This window comes from Oryctolagus cuniculus, chromosome 13, assembly GCF_964237555.1.
Source record: "Oryctolagus cuniculus chromosome 13, mOryCun1.1, whole genome shotgun sequence".
Taxonomy (NCBI): Eukaryota; Metazoa; Chordata; class Mammalia; order Lagomorpha; family Leporidae; genus Oryctolagus; species Oryctolagus cuniculus.
The window spans coordinates 30,290,627-30,312,513 of NC_091444.1; the positions used below are offsets into that span (position 1 = coordinate 30,290,627).

General features: G+C 37.3%; 1 protein-coding gene across 6 annotated transcripts in view; it reads right to left on the reverse strand.

Moving 5' to 3' along the window:
* Positions 1 to 21,887, reverse strand: part of USH2A (usherin) — an 848,241-nt gene that overhangs the window by 470,267 nt on the left and 356,087 nt on the right. For all 6 annotated transcript variants that reach the window (XR_011381453.1, XM_070055318.1, XM_008268426.4 and 3 more), the window contains exons 23-28: positions 17,555 to 17,681; positions 15,409 to 15,510; positions 13,247 to 13,426; positions 12,087 to 12,217; positions 5,237 to 5,510; positions 56 to 259 (exon numbers count right to left, since the gene is read on the reverse strand). Coding sequence is in view for 5 of the 6 variants with exons in the window: in XM_070055318.1 (XP_069911419.1) it covers positions 56 to 259; positions 5,237 to 5,510; positions 12,087 to 12,217; positions 13,247 to 13,426; positions 15,409 to 15,510; positions 17,555 to 17,681 (1,018 nt within the window). In the remaining variant the exon portion in view is untranslated. The remainder of the gene's footprint in view (positions 1 to 55; positions 260 to 5,236; positions 5,511 to 12,086; positions 12,218 to 13,246; positions 13,427 to 15,408; positions 15,511 to 17,554; positions 17,682 to 21,887) is intronic.

Sequence of the window (21,887 nt, forward strand, 5' to 3'; positions counted from 1 at the left end):
GGTCAGGGACCGGAGGGAGACACGCCACGTTTAACCGGGAGGACCTTCGTGTTACCTGTGAAAGCCTGAAGACCGCTCTCGGAAACACTGCGCTCTGTTCCCCGGTAAACCAGGATGGAGTTGTTTCCCCCGCAGTTAGCAGCGCTGTCAGGTGATAGGCATCCGTCCAGATTGACTCTGACAGCGCTGCTGGACACAGATGCCAAGTGAACAGCAGCACCCCGTGTAAATTCAACATCCTTCATGCAACCACCGAAACCTAGCAAACAGTAAGGGATTAGTATCACATAAAGGGCTTCAGTCATTAATTACCAATCATTTTCTATCCTCGGGAGCGCTGCATTTTGGGAGCAGGAATGTGGCTAGGTTCAATTGTAAAACTTTCAAGTCTTGCTTGCGAAATCCTTTAGGTTTCTCTTGCTTGTTACCAGGCTGAGTTGTTAGAAGCAGTTTGATTTCTATGCTTTTAAAACCCTATTTGCGGTAAGAGGAATTTAACTTTTGGGACCAAAAAAGCATTTATTTGAGCTCTTTAGAACTACATTTTCTAAATTATGTTTCTTCTTTTGAAATAAAAGTTAAACAATTATACATAATGGTAGGGAGTACTCAAATGTCCCCCAGTTCAGGAAAATCAAATTACTATATAAATCAGTGTTCAAGTGCCAAAAACTAATGTGAATTAGCATGATTATTCAACACACTCATTGGAGGAAAATGCACTCTGAGGGTTTCATGCAGGACAGCAAGAAAAAATAATTTCAAAATGTATTAGAATTCTGAGACATTCCCATGAATTACATAGTAATCTTTTTTTATTAAAAGCTTACTTCTGTATTTTCATTTATTTGAGTGGGAGAGAGAGATCAAACTTTCATCTGCAGGTTCACTCCCCAACTAACCACAACAGCCAGCACTGGGCCAGACCAGCTCCAGGCACTCCATCCAGATCTCCCATGTGTGTGGCAGACACCCAAGTACTTGAGCCATGACCAGGTGCCTTCCAAGGAGCACATTAGCAGGAAGCTGGATAGGAAGCAGGGGTGGGACTTGAGCCCAGGCTCTTGGTTTGGGATGTGAGCCCCCAAGTTTCAGGGTGACCCACTGTGCCACAAAGTGCACCTGGCCTAATGATTATGTCTGTGGTATAGAATTTAGTCCCAGTTAAATCAAAGTACAGAGGAACTTTTACTGTGCTCTACAGTCTTCACTGAGTTTGTAATCCTGAATATACAAAGTGGCCACCAACTGTGCATTCACATTAGAATCATGGGAACCAAAATTCCAATTTGGCCATAGCAAGACCATGGCATGAAACAGAATGAGTATGGCCACACCGGTAACCTTCAAACAGCCACTAGTCGGCACAGTTCTGTGACGTTTAACACAGAATGTGCATGAAATGAATTTGGAACATTCCCTACCTTTTTGTTAGAGAATAAACCCCCAAAAGCATCCATCCAGCCAGGGAATAGCTGTGGCTTTAAATTGCTTGTTATTCTGAGTAATGAGAAATCAGCTCAATGAAGTTTGGCAAATCTCTGCTCAAAACACTGCAAACCTGGGACAAACCAGAGTGTGTGACGCTTCTGGGGTATACCCATTCATTTGTTCTGAACAAAGCACTGCAAGTTTGAAAAGTTTCAAGCACATTAATTGCTATTTTCAAGTCTAAAATGACCATATTGTTTTTTCTAGTAGTTTCAAAGATTTTTATTTTTTTACTTATTATACAGAGACACAGAGACAGAAATCTTCCATGTTCTAGTTCATTCCTTAAATGCTCACAGCAGCCTGGGGTAGGTCAGGCTGAAGTTCTGGTCTCCCAGATGGTTGGCAGGACTCATATATTTGAACCATCATCTGCTGCCTCCCAGAGTTAGCATTAGCAGGAAGCTGGACTCAGAAGCAGAGTCAGAACTCAACCCTAGGCACTCAGATACGGGATGCAGGTGTCACAAGCCCTGAGCCCAACTGCAGCATCAAGCACCCGCCCTTGGTCTTCAGTGTTTATATCTTCTAACACATAAGTTGTAGCCTCCTTGCTTCTAAGTGTTCTTTGCTATTACTTTAGGCTCAGCTGATCAATATTGTTAGTCAATTTTAAACATACTATAGATATAAATAATTGGGGTGGATTAAATCTAAGCAATGAAACTCAATATAAAAACATTTGCCAGAAAATTCAGAAGTAAAATATCCTATTTTTTTTTTAGCAGCAGTTTTCTGATAGCACATAACTGAGTTACCTAACTTCTCCATATCCTAAATTTTCTACAGTGAAAGGAGAACATTGGAAAGGCAACTTTGGCAAATACATGAGTACTATTTTTAGAAATGCCGTTATTGTTTGACAGGTAACAGGGTTTCAATTTGCCAGAAGAGTCCTGGAGATGGATGGTGGTAATTGGTGCACAACCATGGAAACACACTGAATGCCACTGAACTGTGCACTTAAAAATAGCTAAGGTGATAAATTTTATATTATGTGATCTTAACATAATTTTTTTAAAAATAAAAATAATAAATGTCATAAAAGTTAATTTTCAAGATGGTATTGTAAATTTGAGAAAGGCCACAGAGATGTATTCTTCCTTCATTTTGCAGATAAAGAGAAAGGTCCAGAGAGTTCTGAAATGAGGTTGGTAAGTGCTAATCCTCCTAGGGAAATGTTCCTCTCGCCTCAGGCCCTGGAGGTAAAAGCTGTACAGTTCTCACAGCCCCCTCCCCGTGCCCCCATGCTATCTTTTTGGCTGAGACCAAAGAGTTTGGTCAAATGAAGCTTTGTTCCATTCTGTCAACTCTGCACCACCAGAAACACTCCCAGCTACCTTCAAAATTTGAATGGGATATGAGGAACAGAAAAGACTCCTCCTTTTCTTGCCCCCCTGACTTACTGAGAATCACTCCCCAGCTCCTGTAATTCCCACCAAGCCCTTGAACAACTAAAACATGGTCCAGAGCTCTAGGCTGACAATCAGAGAGACAGTAGCTGTTCTTCCAGGGGAGGCAGTCTTGCACCAGGGCCCTGGGATTGGCAGGCAGACTGGGAGCCAGGATCCACCTTCTCCCTCTTTACTGGGAGCTTTGAGCACCTGTGACACCATATGCCCCTACCCAGCCAGCCCAACCTAGATGTGACTGTCCTAACCACAGCTCTTAGAAGATAAACTCCTGGCATCCGAGGGAGTACATCTTCAGCACATTATGTTGCCCCACAGTTCCAAAGCAAAGAGGAAAGTTAATTTTGCATTTGATTCAAAGGAAAATTACAACATTAATGGATAAGAAAAAAATAGCACTTATATGACCACAAAATAGAGCCTCTAGGGTAAAAAGCGCTAATTAAGAAGCACAAAAAAGGAAAAAAGAAAGATTTTTAAGACTATTGATAGTAGATTGAAAGAAATACATTAAGTGAACATGAGTCATTTTAATTGCAATTGACTGAATGCAGGCTGCCTCTCTGGACTGTGAATATTCTCCAGGATCACTGAATAGGACATGCGGCGCTCATATAGATCAGTGTCGCAAAGCATCTGAGTCAGACTCTTAGGGAAGGGGGGCATAAAACCTGCATTTTTAATAGTCCTTCCATATGATCCCAGTGTTTCTTGAATAGTGATAATCAGAGATAATTGTGACTTCTCTTGTGTTCTAGCTACCAGACTTCAGTTTGCTCTCAGTGGTTCGAGATGCCCTGCCATGCATGACACTGCAATGATAAACATTTAGCTTTACCCATGAATAAAAAGTCTTTCCGTTATAGGCTTAAACATAGTGCAAGGAAAATGATTCCCCTTTGGTCCCTGTTGAAGTTTCAAACTCCCATCATTATTATCCTACAGCACCAGTTTTAGCCATTTCTCTAAGTTCATCAGTAGTAATTTAGGTATAATTCTAAAGCACAAAAACAGATATGCTGGCTTTTCTTTTTTTTTTTTTCCATAGATGTAAATAGGATCAAGCAATCTCACTCACACAAAGGATTTTCAAGTTCTTCCTAACCTTAGAAATCTAAAAACCTGGAGAAGCTCCTGTACGAATGTAATATTTTTAGCTGCTGTTACATCTTAAGTGCCTTGAAAATGTCATTACTGTCTTACACCCCAGTTATTCATTAACTCCTTACTACTACCCTTCTAAAGTCTCCTTAGAGCTTGCCATATATTTCCTATTCAAAGGCATTTAAATCTTTATGTACTTACCAAATAGGCAAAGACTGCTTCATGGAAATTTTAACTATTCATGGTATATGGGTTTTGAAATATGTGGATGGCATTTTCTGCATAGGCCCATGTGTGGTCACCTGTCAGAAGTTACAGTGCTTCCCCCACATTAAAGAAAGGTGTATTGACTGATGCCCACAAATGAGATCACCTGACTGGATTTTGACACATGGTTGCCTGAAACAAATTTACTGCTTTGCTGACTGCTTACTAGCTGCATGATCTTGTCAAGTTACTTTCCTCTCTGATCTTCAGTTTCCTCATCTGTAAAATGGAGATATGAATAATGATATCGAACTCATAGCCTTGTTATGAAGAAATGACACTTGTCCTCTTGCAAAACTCTCAAACCCATGCCTGCCACACTGAATGCACTTAGATATTGTTAATCTTTTTAACTTATATTAGTCAAATGCTGGCTAGGGTTAGCAGTAATGCACTATTCCCTCCTCTGATAGCTATTAATCATCAACTCTATATAATAAAGTTTTCACAATTGTATTTTTGGAATTCAACCTAATCATTTCTTTCATGTACTTGTTCTGCATGAAAACTCTACTGGAAAAGCATGGAGGGAATCAGCAGGAATGCAGAGAAGAAAACAAAACTAATGAATCGCCATTTTCTTCTCATTCTGAACATCAGCTTAATTTATTTTTTCATCTGTAAATACACATAGTGATCAGTACCCAAAACAACTAAAACCGTATGTGCTTTTGATGAAAACATATGAGGAACTATATTTGTGTGCATCATATATAATATATGCATGCAAGAATGTGGAATAAATATATTGAGTATAGATAGGATAATGGCATATACTTTAGGGTAGCATACAAATCAATTTGAGGTGTTCTGTGATTATTCTATAGGGCTAAAAATTCTCAAAAACAGGGAGAGGAGTTTGAAAGATATGGCTTTTAGCCTACTGCTGTATCTTGAAATACAGCATCACCAAAACCTGGTAGAAACAGCGCTGTATATATTTGTGAGTTTTACAAGTTTACCTTGTTCCAAATTCAAGTGTTTGTATGAGTTCTGCAGCTCCTGTGGGATGCCTCCCACATAGACAGGTGAATTCACGTCCAGTCCCTGTGGTCTGGAATCTGGCACACACTTCATCAATTCATTCATGCTTATTGACAACATGGGGCCTTCCTTTTTAATAGTGACTTTATTCCATTTCCCATCACAATAGGACAGTCCCAGCCACAGATCTACTTGTGTAAGGGCAAGACTGGTATTTAACCGGAAGCTCAGTAGTCCACTCTTCAGCTCCATCTGGATGTCATATTAAAAAAGAAAATAGGTGTATAAAAAAGAATTCAGAATAGCAGTTTATGAGAGAACTGAAGGTCGATTTCTTGATGAAAGCAAGAAATTTCTCTGAGACCATTCTATAAAAATGTTCTACTTTGTCCTATGCAGCATTAGCGAAATACAATAAAATAATTTACAGGCTTATAATTGACATGAAAAATGCCATATTGAGTCAAACAAACTCATAACAGTAATGATTATTCTATGTGATGCAATATTATGTAGGCATAAGATTTCTTCTTTTCCTGGTGCAACATAGTTAAAAAGATTAAATCCTTGTACAAATGACTGAATGACTGAAAAGAACAGAACACTTTGAACCATGACTCTATTTTTGAGTTTTTAGAAAATGAGAAAATACTACTTTATATATTGATCTAATTTTGGGGAAAATATGACAAGACAATAAGAAAATGAAATGTCAAGCTTGATTAAGCTTATTTTACCTGGTTAGTGAACTCAATTTCAAATTTGTAAGATATATTTGATTCAGTATTTCAGTTTAATTCTAAATCCCTAACTAACCTAATTGCTTTTGTATGTATTCTTTTAGATTAATATACCATTTTCTAATATCAATAGATTGTACTCAAATTTTCCTAGTAAAGGAAATATATGCTTTTCTTCAAAATGTTACATAATTAATTTACATACCATATTTTGATTTTATTAGAAGCCAAATAAGCAAGCATAAAACCCTTGAAAATTTGAGATTGTGTCAAATAAAGCAAATGAAGCCTTGCTTGATAAAAATTATTATGTTTTCCATATAAATATCATCTTTGTGAAGTACATTAGGTAAGTAGTCATTATTTATCTATTCATTGAATAAATGTTGAGTCTCTATGTTCCATATACCTGCTACTCCAAGATAAACACACTGCCAAATAGCAGAGGTAAACATATGGGGGTCAATGCAATAAGCACAGAATGGGAGGGGGTACCATGGGAACTGAAAAGAGATATGCTTTTTCCTCCCTTGGAATCAGAAAAGATTTAAAGTAAGGTTTTTGGAAGTGTCTAAGTTTCACGGAGGGTTCTCCAAGGCAGAGATTAACATATACAGTGGCATGAAGACATTAAGTTTAGAGAAAGTCACCAATTTAGATAAGGCAGAGGTTATACATAGAGATAGGATTTGAGTTAGAAAGTGATCATATAGAAAGGATTAAGTGTTAAAAGGGTTATATAAGTAAGATCAAATGTCTGGCAATAATAATAGATAGAATTAAAAGGGAGAAAATGTTCCAACATGGGAAGCAGTCCACAAAGCAGACTCATAGAATGACAATTACTTTAAACAGCACTCTGACCTCAGAGCCATCCCTTAAGGCATTCTGGTCTGGCTGAAAAGCCCATGAGAACATATCAGGCATGGGAAGCCAAGACACTGTGGAAAAAAAAAAAAAAAAAAAAAAAAAAAATATATCCTACATAAAGGATCTCTGTGTGAAAGACCCCGGTGGAAAGAAATGGCCACCAAAGAAGGTTGTACTTTTCTCTGAAGGAAGGAGATAACTTCTACTTTGCTTATGGCCTTGTATAAATACTGACAGAGACTGGATTCAAAAGGCTTCCATAGCCTTGGCACTCATGTCAAGAGCCTCAGGTGGTCAGTGACATCATACAAAAGAGTGTTAATTGCTAAATCAACAACAGGAGTCACTGTGCACTTACTTCCATGCAGGACTTTGGTTTTCAATGAGTTGTATTATGAGAATTAACTGTAAAACTTGTTTTCAAACAGTTTTGTGTGTGTGTGTGTTCGTGTGTGTGTATGTGTGCAAATTGTTGAAATCTTTACTTAGTATAGAGTTGGTTTTCTGTGTATAAACTTAATTGAAACTGAATCTTAATGGAGAATGGGACTGGAAATGGGAGAGGGAGAGGAAGTAGGGTGGGAGGGCAGGTATGGTGGGAAGATTCACTGTATTCCTAAAGTTGTACTCAAGAAATTCGTACTCATTAAAATAAAAGTTTCTTTGGGGAAAATAATAGAAGAAATGGGGCATGGAGTATATGGAAACTGTCTCTTCTGTAACTTTTCTTAAATCTATTTCAAAATAAAAAAAATTAAAAAAAGAAAAAGAAGAGTCTTCCCAGATATGCCAATGCCTAATTTTGAGTGATATAGGGGGAAAGTTCACCTTTTCTCCTGTTTGTCTATTACCAGAACTCATATGCTTTCCACTGTTACTTTGTACCAAACATTCATGCTCTGAGTCATAAGAATTACACACTGGAAATAAAATCTTGACTAGAACTGAGGAAGCCTACTAGAAAGTCAACACAATTGTGAAAAGCATTTGAAATAGACTAAAATAAGAAAATAATGATGCTGCAGAAGACTGGATCTAAGAAGTATTTTAAAAGCAACTCATCAGAACCTGAAGAATAGGTGAATGTGTTAGGTGAATGAAAAAAGAAACCAAAGGTATTCATCAATTGTTTGGGTAACTAGGGACCATCATCACAATATGAAAAGCATTCCATTTCAAGAAAAGGCTCTGTATAGTGGTTGTTAATGATAAGGAAGAGAAACAAATTCATTGTAGATATATCGAGTTTGAAATGCCAGAAGAAACTTTTTTTTGAGGAGGAGGATGTTGAACATGAATATACCTACATTTAGGGTAGGCCAGTGAAATGGAGAAAGTTCATGACAAAATAAATAAGATTATCTAGTCAAGCAACAAGAGTAATAAGAAAAAAAGGAGTGTTCGGGAAGACCAATGTTTTAAGAAGATAGAATAGAATCAATTCTGTAAAGTAAAAATGATCTTAGAGAAGCTTGAAATATTTAATGGAAATTAAGAACAACTAGTATGTTGGGAGTAACACTTTTTATAAAATAAAAAAGGAGGATGATATATCAAAATTCAGAAAGATAAGCGGTAAAAATTCCCTAATAGGGTAGGAAATGTAAGAATCACTGGCAACTATCAAAAAACTACCGAGTGCTGTAATAGCAAGATCCCTATCTGTAGTAATTTTGAAGACTGAGATGAGTTGAGAAAGTGGAAATAACAGAGTTCCTACCTTCAATGCACTTGACTATATAGGGAAGGGAAACATAACACAGGAGGTTTCAAAGTCAAAAAAAAAAAAAATAAGATATATGGAACTCAATCTTTTTATGTTTTGAGGGGTAAGACCCAACACTCTGGGAAGAATTGAGGTTACCATGAAAGGATAATTTTTAGAATAAGCTTGTGTGAAAGAAGGGATAGACACTAGAGGATACACAACCATCTTTACTTTAGATGTAAGGATGGCAGTTGTACGTGCTTTCCCCTGAGTCAGGAGAGCATGAAGACAGACTTGGCACATAGCCAGTTTGTAAGAAGAGAGGTTAGAAGTTGGGGAGATACGTTTGTTTTATTTGTGAGAGTGAGAATCTATCTGAAGGCACTGATGTGGTGTTTTCTAAATCTTGAAATTCTTTCACTGTCCACATCTAACATGTCTGCCATTTCTATAAACAATAAATATTGTTAAATAAAAGGGTTGCTAAACTCAGGGTGTCACTAGTCTTCATACGTTTACTTAGTTCGCATTTAGTGCTGATGATCTGGCTATTGGAACTGAAAACTGTGTGGGTTAACTGATTGAAATGGTTATGGAGTTAAAAATACAAGATCAGAGCCTGAGTAGAAGAAATGTCAATAGCTGTTTTATGACATCTAAGATAAGGAGGAAATGAGTTATAAAGAAAGGAGATTAACAGTCAATGGTCTCAAAGTGTTAGTGAAAATGAGAGAGAATGAGAGAGCTGGAAGGATATGACATTGTATTTGGAGATTTAAGATATTATCAGTAGAAAATTTCTAAGGATATTAAATTCCAAGGGATAGCTATGTATTCTGAAGTTACTCAGGATAATAGAGTTACTGAGGAGTAATCTGTGGGCAAAGTCCTCCAATGTCCAAGACCAGAAAATAAGTTCTATGATGATGTTTCCTTTGTAAGGGAAGTACTAAAAGAAAGCACAGCACAGAGTAGGCACTCAATATACATTTGCCTAAATACAATGATTTTAAAAAATACAATAAGGGGGCTGGCCCTGTGGTATAGTAGGTTGAGCTTCTGCCTGTAGTACTGGCATCCTAAATGGGCTCTTATTCTTGGGCGGGCTTCTTTTCTGATCCAGATCTCTGCTAAGCTGTCTGGAAAAGCAAGGGAAGATGGCCTAAGTTCTTGCGTCCCTGAACCTACATGGAAGACCTAGAAGAAGCTCCTGACTCCTGGTTTCAGAACAGCCCAGCTTTGGCCACTGCAGCCATTTGGGACGTGAACCAGCAGATGGAAGACCTTTCTCTCTGTCTTTCCCTCTTTGTGTAACTCTGCCTCTCAACTAAAACAAATCTTTAAAAACATAAAGCTTGCATAAAGTTAACAGTACTATTTAATATAGTGGAAATTTACCCTATTTCCAAAGACAATGAATGCAGGAAGATGGGGAGGTAAAAGAGGACACAAGAGGATTGGGAACCTCCAGTGGAAGCATGTGCTATGCCAGAGGAGCCAAAGGATAAAATCTTTGTAGCTCCCACAGCTATGCATATAAAGATGATTGCAGAATTCTTGGTGTAGGTCACCACAATAAGGGCTCATTCACATATGCTCTTATTTATTTATCTAATAATATTGATTGAGTGTGGAATAAAGGCTAAAGGTTAGGTACTGAGAATACAATCATAAAGAAGAGAGACAAAGTCATTATATTCATAGAGACAGATTCTAGTAGATGGGGAAAACAATAAACAAGAGAATGAATAACTACCTTCAACAACAAGTTCTTTTTTTTTTTTTTTTTTTTTTTTTTTTTTTTTTTTTGACAGGCAGAGTTTGGACAGTGAGAGAGAGAGACATAGAGAAAGGTCTTCCTTTTCCCGTTGGTTCACCCTCCAATGGCTGCCGCGGCCGGTGCACTGCGGCCAGCACACCGCGCTGATCCGATGGCAGGAGCCAGGTACTTATCCTGGTCTCCCATGAGGTGCAGGGCCCAAGGACTTGGGCCTTCCTCCACTGCACTCCCGGGCCACAGCAGAGAGCTGGCCTGGAAGAGGGGCAACCGGGACAGAATCCGGTGCCCTGACCGGGACTAGAACCCGGTTTGCTGGCGCCACAAGCGGAGGATTAGCCTATTGAGCTGTGGCGCCGGCCAACAACAACAAGTTCTTAAATAATACTTTAATTTGCATTTATTTGAAAGGCCAGAAAGACAGAGAGATATATTCCATCCACTGGTTCACTCCCAGTTGCTTGCAATGGCTGGGCATGGCCAGGTCAATGACAAGAGTGGGGTATTCAACCTAGGTATCCCACAAGATGTCAGAGACCCAAACACTTGAGCCATTATCTGTTGCCTCCCACTGTGTGCATTAGAAGGAAACTGGAATTGGAAGTGGAGCCAGGACTCAAACCAGGGACACTAGTATGGGATGTGGGCATCCCAAGTAGCAACTTAACCACTGTATAACACTCTCACCCTACAAGTAAACAGTACTTTAAATAGGCAAGAATTCAATATCATTAAAGGATAAATTCCCATTAACCATATTAGCAGAATTAAAATTATATACAGAAAGCAAAAATCTTTGAAGTAAAAATATCTTGGAGTCCCAAAATCACAAACATGTATTTTATTGCCTATCTGCCTAAGTATCATAATCTGAGGATAAGATGTTCATCATTTCTTTGGATTTTATTAGGTCTTTAAAATAACTTTTTAAAAATGAGCATTTTGAATAAAGTACTTATTTTTAGTATCCAACTGAATAATTAAAGACAAGTAAAGGCAGTTTCATTTGTCCATTATATCTAGAGAAATGTACAAAAATATTTGTAGCAGACTTATTTGGCATACAAAAATCATGGAACCAACCAGTACGTTCCTGATAAGGGAAGAGGTATTTGACACAACCCTGGAAATGAACACCTACACAGAAGACAAGAATGACTCAGAAACAGCTTCATGGATCTCAAAGTCATTTTTTGGTATTCATGTATGACATTCAAATTACAAAAAAAATCCATGAGAAAGATAAACACAAAATTGTGATTACACATTACCTTTGGAGAGAGACAGGGAAAAAGAAAAGGAGAGCACCTATAGGTAGATGCAAAAACCCAATATTATTTTAGTTACTGGGTTAGGCGATTCATTGTATTATATTTTATTTTATAAATGTGTAATGTATATTATATATAGAAACCATATCAAAAGACAGTGAAGAAAACCATTTTTAAAAAATTCAGTGGAACAGTAAATTTAATTTTCTAAATTCCTTATATCAAGTATGTTTGCTTAAAGTTAAAATTTTCACAGAACTGTCATTTAAAAAATTATCATGATTCAAAAATATAAAAAGTTTCATAGCACTTCAAAACTAAAATGTCTTGGGGAAAAAATGAAAACAAAGGTGAAACTGTAAAGAAATCCCAACCAAATATAATAATAATGATAAATGGTTCATCTTTTTAAAAATTGGGTCTGATACTTTCAGTCAAATTTAATGAAATTAATTAACGTACAGCAAGAAAATCAGGTCCATCTTTGTTGTAAACAAAAAGAAGCAGTCCATTTAATTGGTCAGTTCTGAACTTGAAGGAAATCTCAAAGTTCATTCCACCTTGAAACACATTTGGATTAAGTTCCAGGAATCCTTTAAAAATAAGAATATGTACAGTTAACAAGTGTAAAGGAATATGGTCAGGATTGTCATGGTATTTTAATACTCTAGAACATGTACCATCATTGTATAAATCTCCCACAAGAGAAGATGCAAATCAATACTAACTCCCTCTTGTAATTGTTTGGAAGTTGTAAAATAAACTTGATATACCTTATAAAAAGAAGCAGTTTGCTATCTAAATCATGGAATATTCTGATTTCTGTAGAATGCTAATGTTTCACATATGTATTAAGAAAAAGTGATTGCTCTGACCAGAAGAAATGCTCATAAAGACAATGACAAAAGAGCAATGAGAAAGTGTGCAGACCATGACGCTGTTAGCATCACATGCCTCTGTGTTCTGAAGGCAGATTAAGAAGCTTAACAAACAATTGACTTAATTATAGATGCAAGAGGCCAAGATGGGAGAAGAACCCATATCCATGTTCTCTCGCACCTGCTCCTAGATGGCTGTCAAGACAGAAAGGTAAGTGGGAGGTGGAAGTTATACCATGGACACATGTTACCTTTTGCTGCAGCCTTTGGAGCAAAGGTGGTTCTATTCTATTCTCTAGTGCTCTCTCAAGGGCCTACTTAACCCATTACATAGTTGAACCTTCACTATTAGGAGTATTATTCATCTATATAATGAGATAAATAGGTATTTGTGGATCAACCTAGTAGACAAACCCCTTCAAAACATCTTTCTAAGTAAAACTGTGTTCTTATTTTGAAACAACTGACTTCCAAATGGATATTTGTGACATTAACATACATATACTGAAAACAGCATGGGCAACCAAAGATGTTGTGTAAGACTATCACATATATGTGAGTCTTAGGATTTGAACTACATGCCTAGATTTTTGAGGACATATTTCCATGCATCATGGCATAACTAGATATTTTTGTGATACCAGGTTCATACGAGGTCAAAGTAATCAGACAAGAGAGATTAAATTATGCCAAAGATAGAGAAAGAGCATGCTAAGTGATCAGTGGTGTCTATTCAGAGCTTACCTGTTCCCAGGAACTGGGCTCCATCGTTTAATGAAGTGGGACATCCCTCCCAGCTGTTATACACATTGATTTGCTCTTCAGAACTCTGCCAATCCAAAGGTTCCCAAGTAGCTGAAGGATTGTAATTCTTCATAAAATAGACATCCTTGAGGCAGCCCACAAAACCCTTTTGGATTATCTCTGCAGGAGTTGATAGATACCAAGAAATGCACATTTTGAAAGATTCTTTTCAAGCAGTAAATTTTATGTGCCATTAAAATCAAAGAAATAGTCACTCTCATCCCCTATTTATTGCAAGACTCCTAATGATTCACCATGCCATAGGCTATGGTAAATGTTAGCTGTTATAAATCTTTACCTCTGGTTCAGACCCAGCATATCTGCAGAAACAGAGATTTAAGCAGGATCTTTTATTTTGTACTACAAGGAAGAAAGTTACCTTTTAAAAGATTTTTGCTTATTTTTATTTTCTAATTAATTAATTTGAGACACAGAGAAAGAGAGAGAGAAAGGGAAAGAGAGAGAGAGAAGGAGATAGAGAGAGAGAGGGAGAGAGATGCCATCCAATGGTTTACTTCCCAAATGCCTGCGACGACAGGGGCTGGGCATTGTCTGAAGCTGGGAACCTAGATTGTAATCCAGGGCTTCCATGTGGGTGGCAGGAAACAACTACTTGATCCATCACCACTGGCTCCCAGGGTCTGCAGGAAGCTGGAGTCCAGAACTGAAGTCCAAATCAAACACAAGCAGTTGGCTATGCCGTGCAGGCATCATAACTACCAGGCTAAACACTCACTCCAAGAACACTGCCTTCCGAATACACAGACATTTCATCTGCCACTAGCCTTACAAAGTAAGTTCTGTAGCAACTTTAAAAAGTAAGGTATGAAGGAAATGTTTCTATGAATCTGTAATTTATAGTTCAGTTCTGTTATCAATATGAACCAGTATGTTGCTCAAATGAATCAAAAACATGATTTTACTTTTAAGAGGTTATCTAATATTAATCTTAAAAACTGGAGTTCTTTAGATCATGTGGATGGAGGGGGTTAAATAGAGAAAATAAAGATGATGGAGGGGGCTGGAAGAGAAAGTGAGTAAATGGGAGAATTACAGACAAAGCAGGCTAAAAAAAAAAGAGGGAGGACATGTGGCATCGAGGTTGCATTAAAGCAACCTACAGGTACAAGGCTGTGCTCTCAGCTTTGAGTTTACCACTTGCTTCTGGGGAAGGCATGCAGTAGCAAAGTCTTAAAAAGCCAACTGATACACATGGAGCCTATCTATTTGTAACAAAGAGATATCCTCTATAGATAAGCTACTTGGAATCAAGATATGTTCTTATTCTGATACCTGGACCTACCATTACCTGGAAGCACAAATTGGTAAACGCTTTGTGTGTGTGTGTGTGTGTGTGTGTGCTACCTATAAATAAAATATGTTCATCTGGGCCTTGGCATATTTGTAACATTTGCGTAGCTATATTTAACTTCCTGTGGGACGGGGGGAGGTGCCCTACCACTCTGGAACTATTAGGGGTGTAGCTGAAGGATGATTTTTTTTCTTCCTAAAGTTTATTTCATTCATGTTAGTTTTCATTAGTTTCATTTTAGTGTCTTTTTGTTGTCTTGTCCTAAAAATATGGAATTTACTTAACAATACCTCATTATAGCAATTTGGCATTAGCTTGGAATTATATGCTCATTATTATTAACCCTTTATTGTGGCAAAGACCACATTTGACTTACTTATGAATATCTAGGGACTCGATGAGTGCCTGTCACATAGTTCTCAGGGAATGTCCTTCACCCTACTTAGAATGTAAAGCAAGCTCATACTTTCTCATTTAAGTGCTGTTTGACCTTCAATTTAAAAATATTTGAAAAATCTATTACAAATCCTAAGATAATATACCTCCAACTGAAGTTAGTGTAATTTATTTCAGAGGTTTAATAGACTTCTTTTATAAATCAAGAACTGAGTACTAACATGATAAATATAAATGATACATAATTTCTTTAACAAAGACTTAACGGGAATTTTTGAGAAATTTATATGTACAATATAGCATGTACAAAATATAACGTGAGATAGAATTATGCAAATGGATTATTTTGTAAGTTTGAGTGATAATAAATAATTCTGTACCCCGCTGAACTCACCAGGATCCTTCCTGAGGATGGTATAGCCTTGTGGCAGCCCTCCCACAAATACTCCTGTGTTTTCTCCAATAACAGTGCTACCATTCAGGGAGGCTGAGGAACCTGCAGAAAGGGAGATGAGAATCCAGCTTCAGCAGGATAACTAGTTCTACTAGTCTAACAAATAGTAAAGCCCTTTACCAAGACTTGGGACATCTCTTTCGGTTCTTCTTTTACTTCAGTCTGTTCTGGGTTATTTGTTTCTTGGGTTCTTCTTCATCTCAGTATCATGATATCATAACAACCCAGACTTCCTCCCTTCTCCAACCTCTTCCTTTCTCTACCTACAGGGAATCCACAAGTCTGCTAGTGTGCTGGGCACCAGGCTCAAAGACCAGAGTGGCCCCTGGCTCTTGATGGTGTTGTACAACAATGTAAAATCCCCATTAAGATTTCTAACTTCAGCTTTCTTTAAGAGGAAAGAAAATTTTATTTTTTTCCAGAACCCAATCCACTCTAACTAACCCGTTACCTCTGGTCCCTGGGCTTTAAATACCATCCTTTGCTGACAACTCCCGATTTATATTTCCAGGCTGGACCTCGTCACTAAAGTCAGATGAGGGTGCCCAGCAAGCAGCCTGCCTGATGTCTCCACTTGGATATGCCATAGACAGTTAAGATTTAACATGTTCAAAGGTGACTGATGAAGTCTCTATCCAAATCATCTTCTGCTTCCACCTTGCAAAGTTTTGGCAGCATTCTTCAAGTTGTGAGGACCCAAACCTGGTAGTGACATTACATGAGGGGCCAGATGGCAACTCTGTATACAATTCAGCCTCAGGTAGTCACAATTATTATATACATGAGTGTTGTGCTCCACTGAAACTTTATTTATAAAAGTAAACATAAACTGGATGTGGCCCCAGAGTGGTTGTTGGCAGCCCTTGCTGTCTCAGTCTCATTTCAAATACTGTTAATTTGATATCAAAGGTATAACTAGAATAAGGCGACTTTGTGTGATATCCACAGTTATCTCCCTGAGTCAAATCACCTTGACTTTCTTGCCTGAATTGTAACAGAGTTATTTCAGAAGTATATTAACTAGTCTCCAGGTTTTCACCTTCATCTCTCCTGAAATTTATTCTCAACAGAGCAGCTGGATCAATCCATTAAGAGAGAGAAGTCCTATCTTGTTTCTTCCCTCTCAAAACTCTTCAGAGACATCCCCCCTCAGAGCCTTTATTATTTGGCCCCCAAATGCCCTCTGGGACCTATGCTGTAACACTAGCCCTTTCCTTAGCTGCTCCCTGGCTCAGAGCCCTGATACCTACTGTTCTCTTGGTCTGAAACTTTCTTTTCCTAGATATTTGCATGGTCTACTCCTTCATCCCTTCAGGTCTCTGCTCAATTATCACCCAACCGAGAGGCCTTCCCTAACAGTCTTATATATAATTGTAACACTCCTTTCCAACACAGATATGCTACACTGCATGCATACACACACACACAGACACACACACACCCCTTTCCCTCTCTTTCTATATTTGCATTATCAGAATTTACTACCATGTGATATGTGTTTAGCATTTACTTATTTTGTCTTCTGCCTTCCATTCCCCATCTCTCCAGGGTTTCTCCAACATATTTGGAACGTAATAGGTGCTCATTAAAATTACATACTTCTTGAATGAATTAATAGAAGTCTCTGTCATCATACAGGCACACTAATTCTTTTATAATTACATGAAAAATGGTAGATTGGAAAGAAAACAAAACTTAAATCTGAAAAGACAGGATAGGTGAGTGAAGAATGCTGGCTGTCAACTGTGTACCTGGGAGAAATTACAAAGCTCTTCTAATCTTTGTGTTCCTCACCCCTGGATAACTGCCTTGCTCTACTTTAATTGTCTTCTGGGGGGTCAAAAAGACTGTGAATGAACATAATTACAGAGAATTCTGCCTTTTTTTTTGTTGTTTTACTGAAGTCCTGCATGGGTGAGAAACTGGCTGCCAGACTTCATTATTTCAGCAGCAACCAAAGTAAAATTTCTACAGCAGTTCAGATGGATCTGAATGGAGATGATGATAATATAGTGATAGAAACAAGAGAAAAATATGGTAATACAAGCATACCAATAGAACTATTTATATTTATAAAAATACTTACCTGTATACTGTCCATCTAGAGTGATATGGCCAAAAGCTTGATGTCTAATAGCAATTATTTCATGCCATTCACCATCACTATACTGTTTACCGTTATCATCAGTTGTGGTAACTTCCACAGATGACTCCTTAATGAATGAATACGAATGAATGAATGAATGAATGAATGTTTACACCCACACACACAGGTATATTTGTTACAAACCAATTTAGCAATTTCAATGTTATGACCTCAATGCAAACATGCATATGTTTCAAACAGAATTCAAAATTAAAGTTGATGTTTGGAGTCATTTTGGTTTTTCTGCAAAGTACTTCTCACAACACTACAGCATTCAGATCTCAAAAAACATTCCTTTAGAATAAGAATTTCACACAAGGGCACTTACATTTTGAGTATCTACTTTCATCAGAAAGGTAATATATTTTCTATTCTAACTGTTTAGATTTTAATGGTACAAATATGAAAATCAAGAAAAGATTTTACAACAAATAAAATACTGCTAAAATTGGCTCTAGGTGCAATGTTGTGGCATAACAGGAAAAGCTGCTGCCTGCAACACCAGTTTCCTGTATAGACACCTGTCCGTGCCTCAGCTGCTCCACTTCCAATCCAGCTTCCTGTTAATAGCCTGGGAAAAGCAGTAGAAGATGGCCCGAGTGTTTGAGTCCCTGCCACTCACATGAGAGACTGGATGAAGTTCTGACCTCCTGATTTTGACTTGGCTCAATGCCAGCCCTTTGTGGCTATCTGGGAAGTGAAGCATCAGATGGAAAATCCCTCTCTCGTCTCTCTCTCTCTTTCTCTGTAACTCTTTCAAATAAATAAATAAAAAAAACTTTTTTAAAATTTGGCTCCAAAGACAGAGAACTGTTAGGCAATTTAGTTTCTTTTAACTTCATTAAACTACTAATAACAAGAAGGAATGAGAGTCACTTTAAAAATTAGCCAATTATTAACACATTAAACATAGCATGTGGTTAAACTTACTATATGATGCTTTGTACTTTAAAATCTAACATCTGTATCTGTGGCTAAGGAAATTATATTGTAGTTAAGTACAAATTCTTAAATGAATAAAATCTAGGAACTGGCAGGTACCAAGAATTGAGATTGACAAAAAGGAGGCAAGGGTAAAGAAACAGAGAACTAGAAGAAAAAATCTGCCACCCTAGTGCTGTCAGTTTACCGAATCTTAGTTCAATATGTCATGGTTAACACAATTGTAAACTTTTTAATATTAATAAGCAAATAAGACTTGAGTAGAAGAAATTTGAACTTCGTATGTATGACATTTACAACTACCATCAAAGAAAAAAACACAAAATTTTATTCTAAATCTTCTAAGTGCAAATAATAAAAATGAGACTGGGCAAAATGTTACAATTCAAAAAAATTTCCTAGAATGTTTCACCAAACTCTTGTTTTTCCAGAAGAGAGAACTGGTAATTATCTGATATAATATAGTTGAAGACTGACATTGAAAGAAACAGTGTTAATCATACCATGTTAAGCACAACGTTTCTGATTGTATTTCCCTAAAGCAGCTACAGTTATATCACATGTCCATTCTACACATTTAATTGGCTCCTGTCTGGCCTCATAAAAAGCTTGATAGCATATATGACATACTGAATTTCATGTTATCAAAGTAAAAAAAAAAGCTTTTAATTTCCCATGAGTATGAGCAGGCTTCTTCTCACATGGATGATATCCCAACTTTTATGGACAACTCAGCTAGAAATACGGCAATTTGGTAAGTTCATTTTCTAAGCCTTGAATTTTTATAGGTTGATTTGCCTAATGTATATTTCTTCTATTTACTTTTTTATTTTGTTCAACCCTATTTCAACATTTTAATATTTTACAAACACACATTTCATTATCGTAGTTTAATAATTAAAACCAGAACTGGTGTCGTGCCCAATTAATGTGCCCTGGTAGCATGCCCATTAGTTTTTCCATTAGTGAATTCAACAATACTAATGGGATTACTAGCATGGGATGCTAATTGGGCGTGACATAAGAAACTGGCTTACTTCTTAGCATACTCTTGCTAATGATGAAATTAATGAGCATTTTATTAAATGCTGTCTCATCAAAGTGTACTTAGTTAGCGTTAAAATTGTTACAAACGATGCGGCATTCTAAAGATCAGGTGTCTGAGTAAGTGGTTCTTCATATTTTGTTTGGCAACAGTGTGAAGCATTAATAGTTCTCTACATCAGAAATCACTTTTATTGGAGACAAATTCAAGTGCAAAACCTGCAGCCTCACTATGCCAAACTCACTTTTCTACAGAGAAGAGCTTAGAATACTCATATTACTCTTTGATGAAAATTTTAAGACTCTCTTCCACCACCAATACTAGAAGAATTATTACATGATATAGTCTGATGTCATGTTTTCGATTTTTTCTTTGTTTGTTAAAATATCCAAAATATCAAATAGATGTCATTCATAATTACTTGGAAACTTGTACTTCCACAGCTTCTGTGAAAACAGAATTTTCTCTGAGTTTCCTATTAACACCACTGAACATAGAATGTTTAACTGATACCCAGGGGTCATTACTGGACAATAAAATGTCATCTGATTAAGTAGATTTAAAATTAAAATTAACTAAATAAAAATGGTGTGATTATAGGTAACTGTTAGTGACTTAATAAAAAATAGCAAAATTGTGCTTAACATTTCTTTATTGTGTCTCTTAACAATGGTTCCAAGTATTCAGTCTATATTATACAGCCACAACTTCAACTTTAGATTTTATAAGACTCTTCCTCCTTCTAAACATTTATGCAACAGAAAGCATTGGAAAGTTGGAAGAGAAATGAAATACATTTTTAGCTGTACAGCCTTTCTGTAGAATAGCCCTGTTTTATATAAGGAATACATTACTTAAGTTTATTGAGATATTTTTAAAAAGAGCAAAGTAGAAGGTGATCTCAATGTGAAAGAAAGTAATGAAGCAAGAGGCAGCTACGGGTTACCTAAAAATGTTATTTCCATTATTTTAAATTTATTTTGAATGGATTCAGGAGAAGTAGAAAAATCATCATGCTGGGGCCAGTGTTGTGGCACAATGTGGTAAGCCGCCACCCACAAGGTCGACATCCCATGTGAGCATTGGTTTGAGCCCTGGCAGCTCCATTTCTGATCCAGCTCCCTGATAATACACCTGGAAAAGCAGCAGAAAATGGCCCAAGTGGTTGGGCTCCTGCCACCCACTTGGATGGAGACTTGGATGGAGTTCCAGGTCCCTTGGTTTGGCCTGCCCCAGCCATAGGCATTTGGAAAATGAATCAGAAGATAAATGGTCTTTCTCTGTGTGTATTTCTCCCAGCCCCAAAGGTAACTCTGCCTTTCAAATACATAAAATAAAGCTTTAAAAATAGTTATCTTATTGTTTTCTGATGAAAGTCAAAATAATAAGCAGACAAAATAAATGAAAACTAAATTGTAATATAATCACTACAAAGACGGAAATTTTAACCCAGAAAAATTATCTTCAAGTTTGAGTTACCATTTTAACAATGGTTTTTGAGTCACTCAGTCAACCAGTAGATATTTATTAAGCATCTACTATTTTCCAAAAACTGTAGTAAGTTTTGAGGATGTCTTTGTGTACAAAACATAGACACATGGGCCGGCACTGTGGCACAGCAGGTAAAGCAAACGTCTACAGTGCTGGCAGCCCATATGGGTGCCAGTTCGAGTCCCAGCTGCTTCACTTCCAATTCAGCTCTCTTCTATGGCCTGGGAAAGCAGCAGACGATGACCCAAGTCCTTGGGCCACTGTACCCACATGGAAGACCCAGAAGAAGCTCCTGGCTCCTGGCTTCGGATCGGCACAGCTCAGGCCATTGTGGCCACTTGGGGAGTGAACCATCGGATGGAAGACCTCTCTCTCTCTCTTTTGCTCTTGCTTGCTATCTCCTCTGCCTCTCTGTAAATCTTTCAAATAAATAAATGTTAAACACATAGATACTGCACATGTGTCTGATAAGACATATTTAGCACATAATTGCTTGTGAGATGAGTACATGAGGTATTCACTAGATAACCTCATTCTCATTTAAAAATGAAAGGAAAGAAACTGTCCTAAAGTGGTACCAACAGAATTTAAAATATAAATACTTTTAATGGCAAGAATAACATCAAATCCGTTGCTATACTCTTAAATGTGTGGTGGCTCCAACTCTGTATCAGAAGCCACATTCATGTTCCTACCCCAAAGGAGAGCAAACAGTAGACGATTTTTCAAAATGCTCTCTGTCCCTCAATTTCAACAGCTCTTTGTCTAGAAATAAGTGGAGCATCATCATGAAAT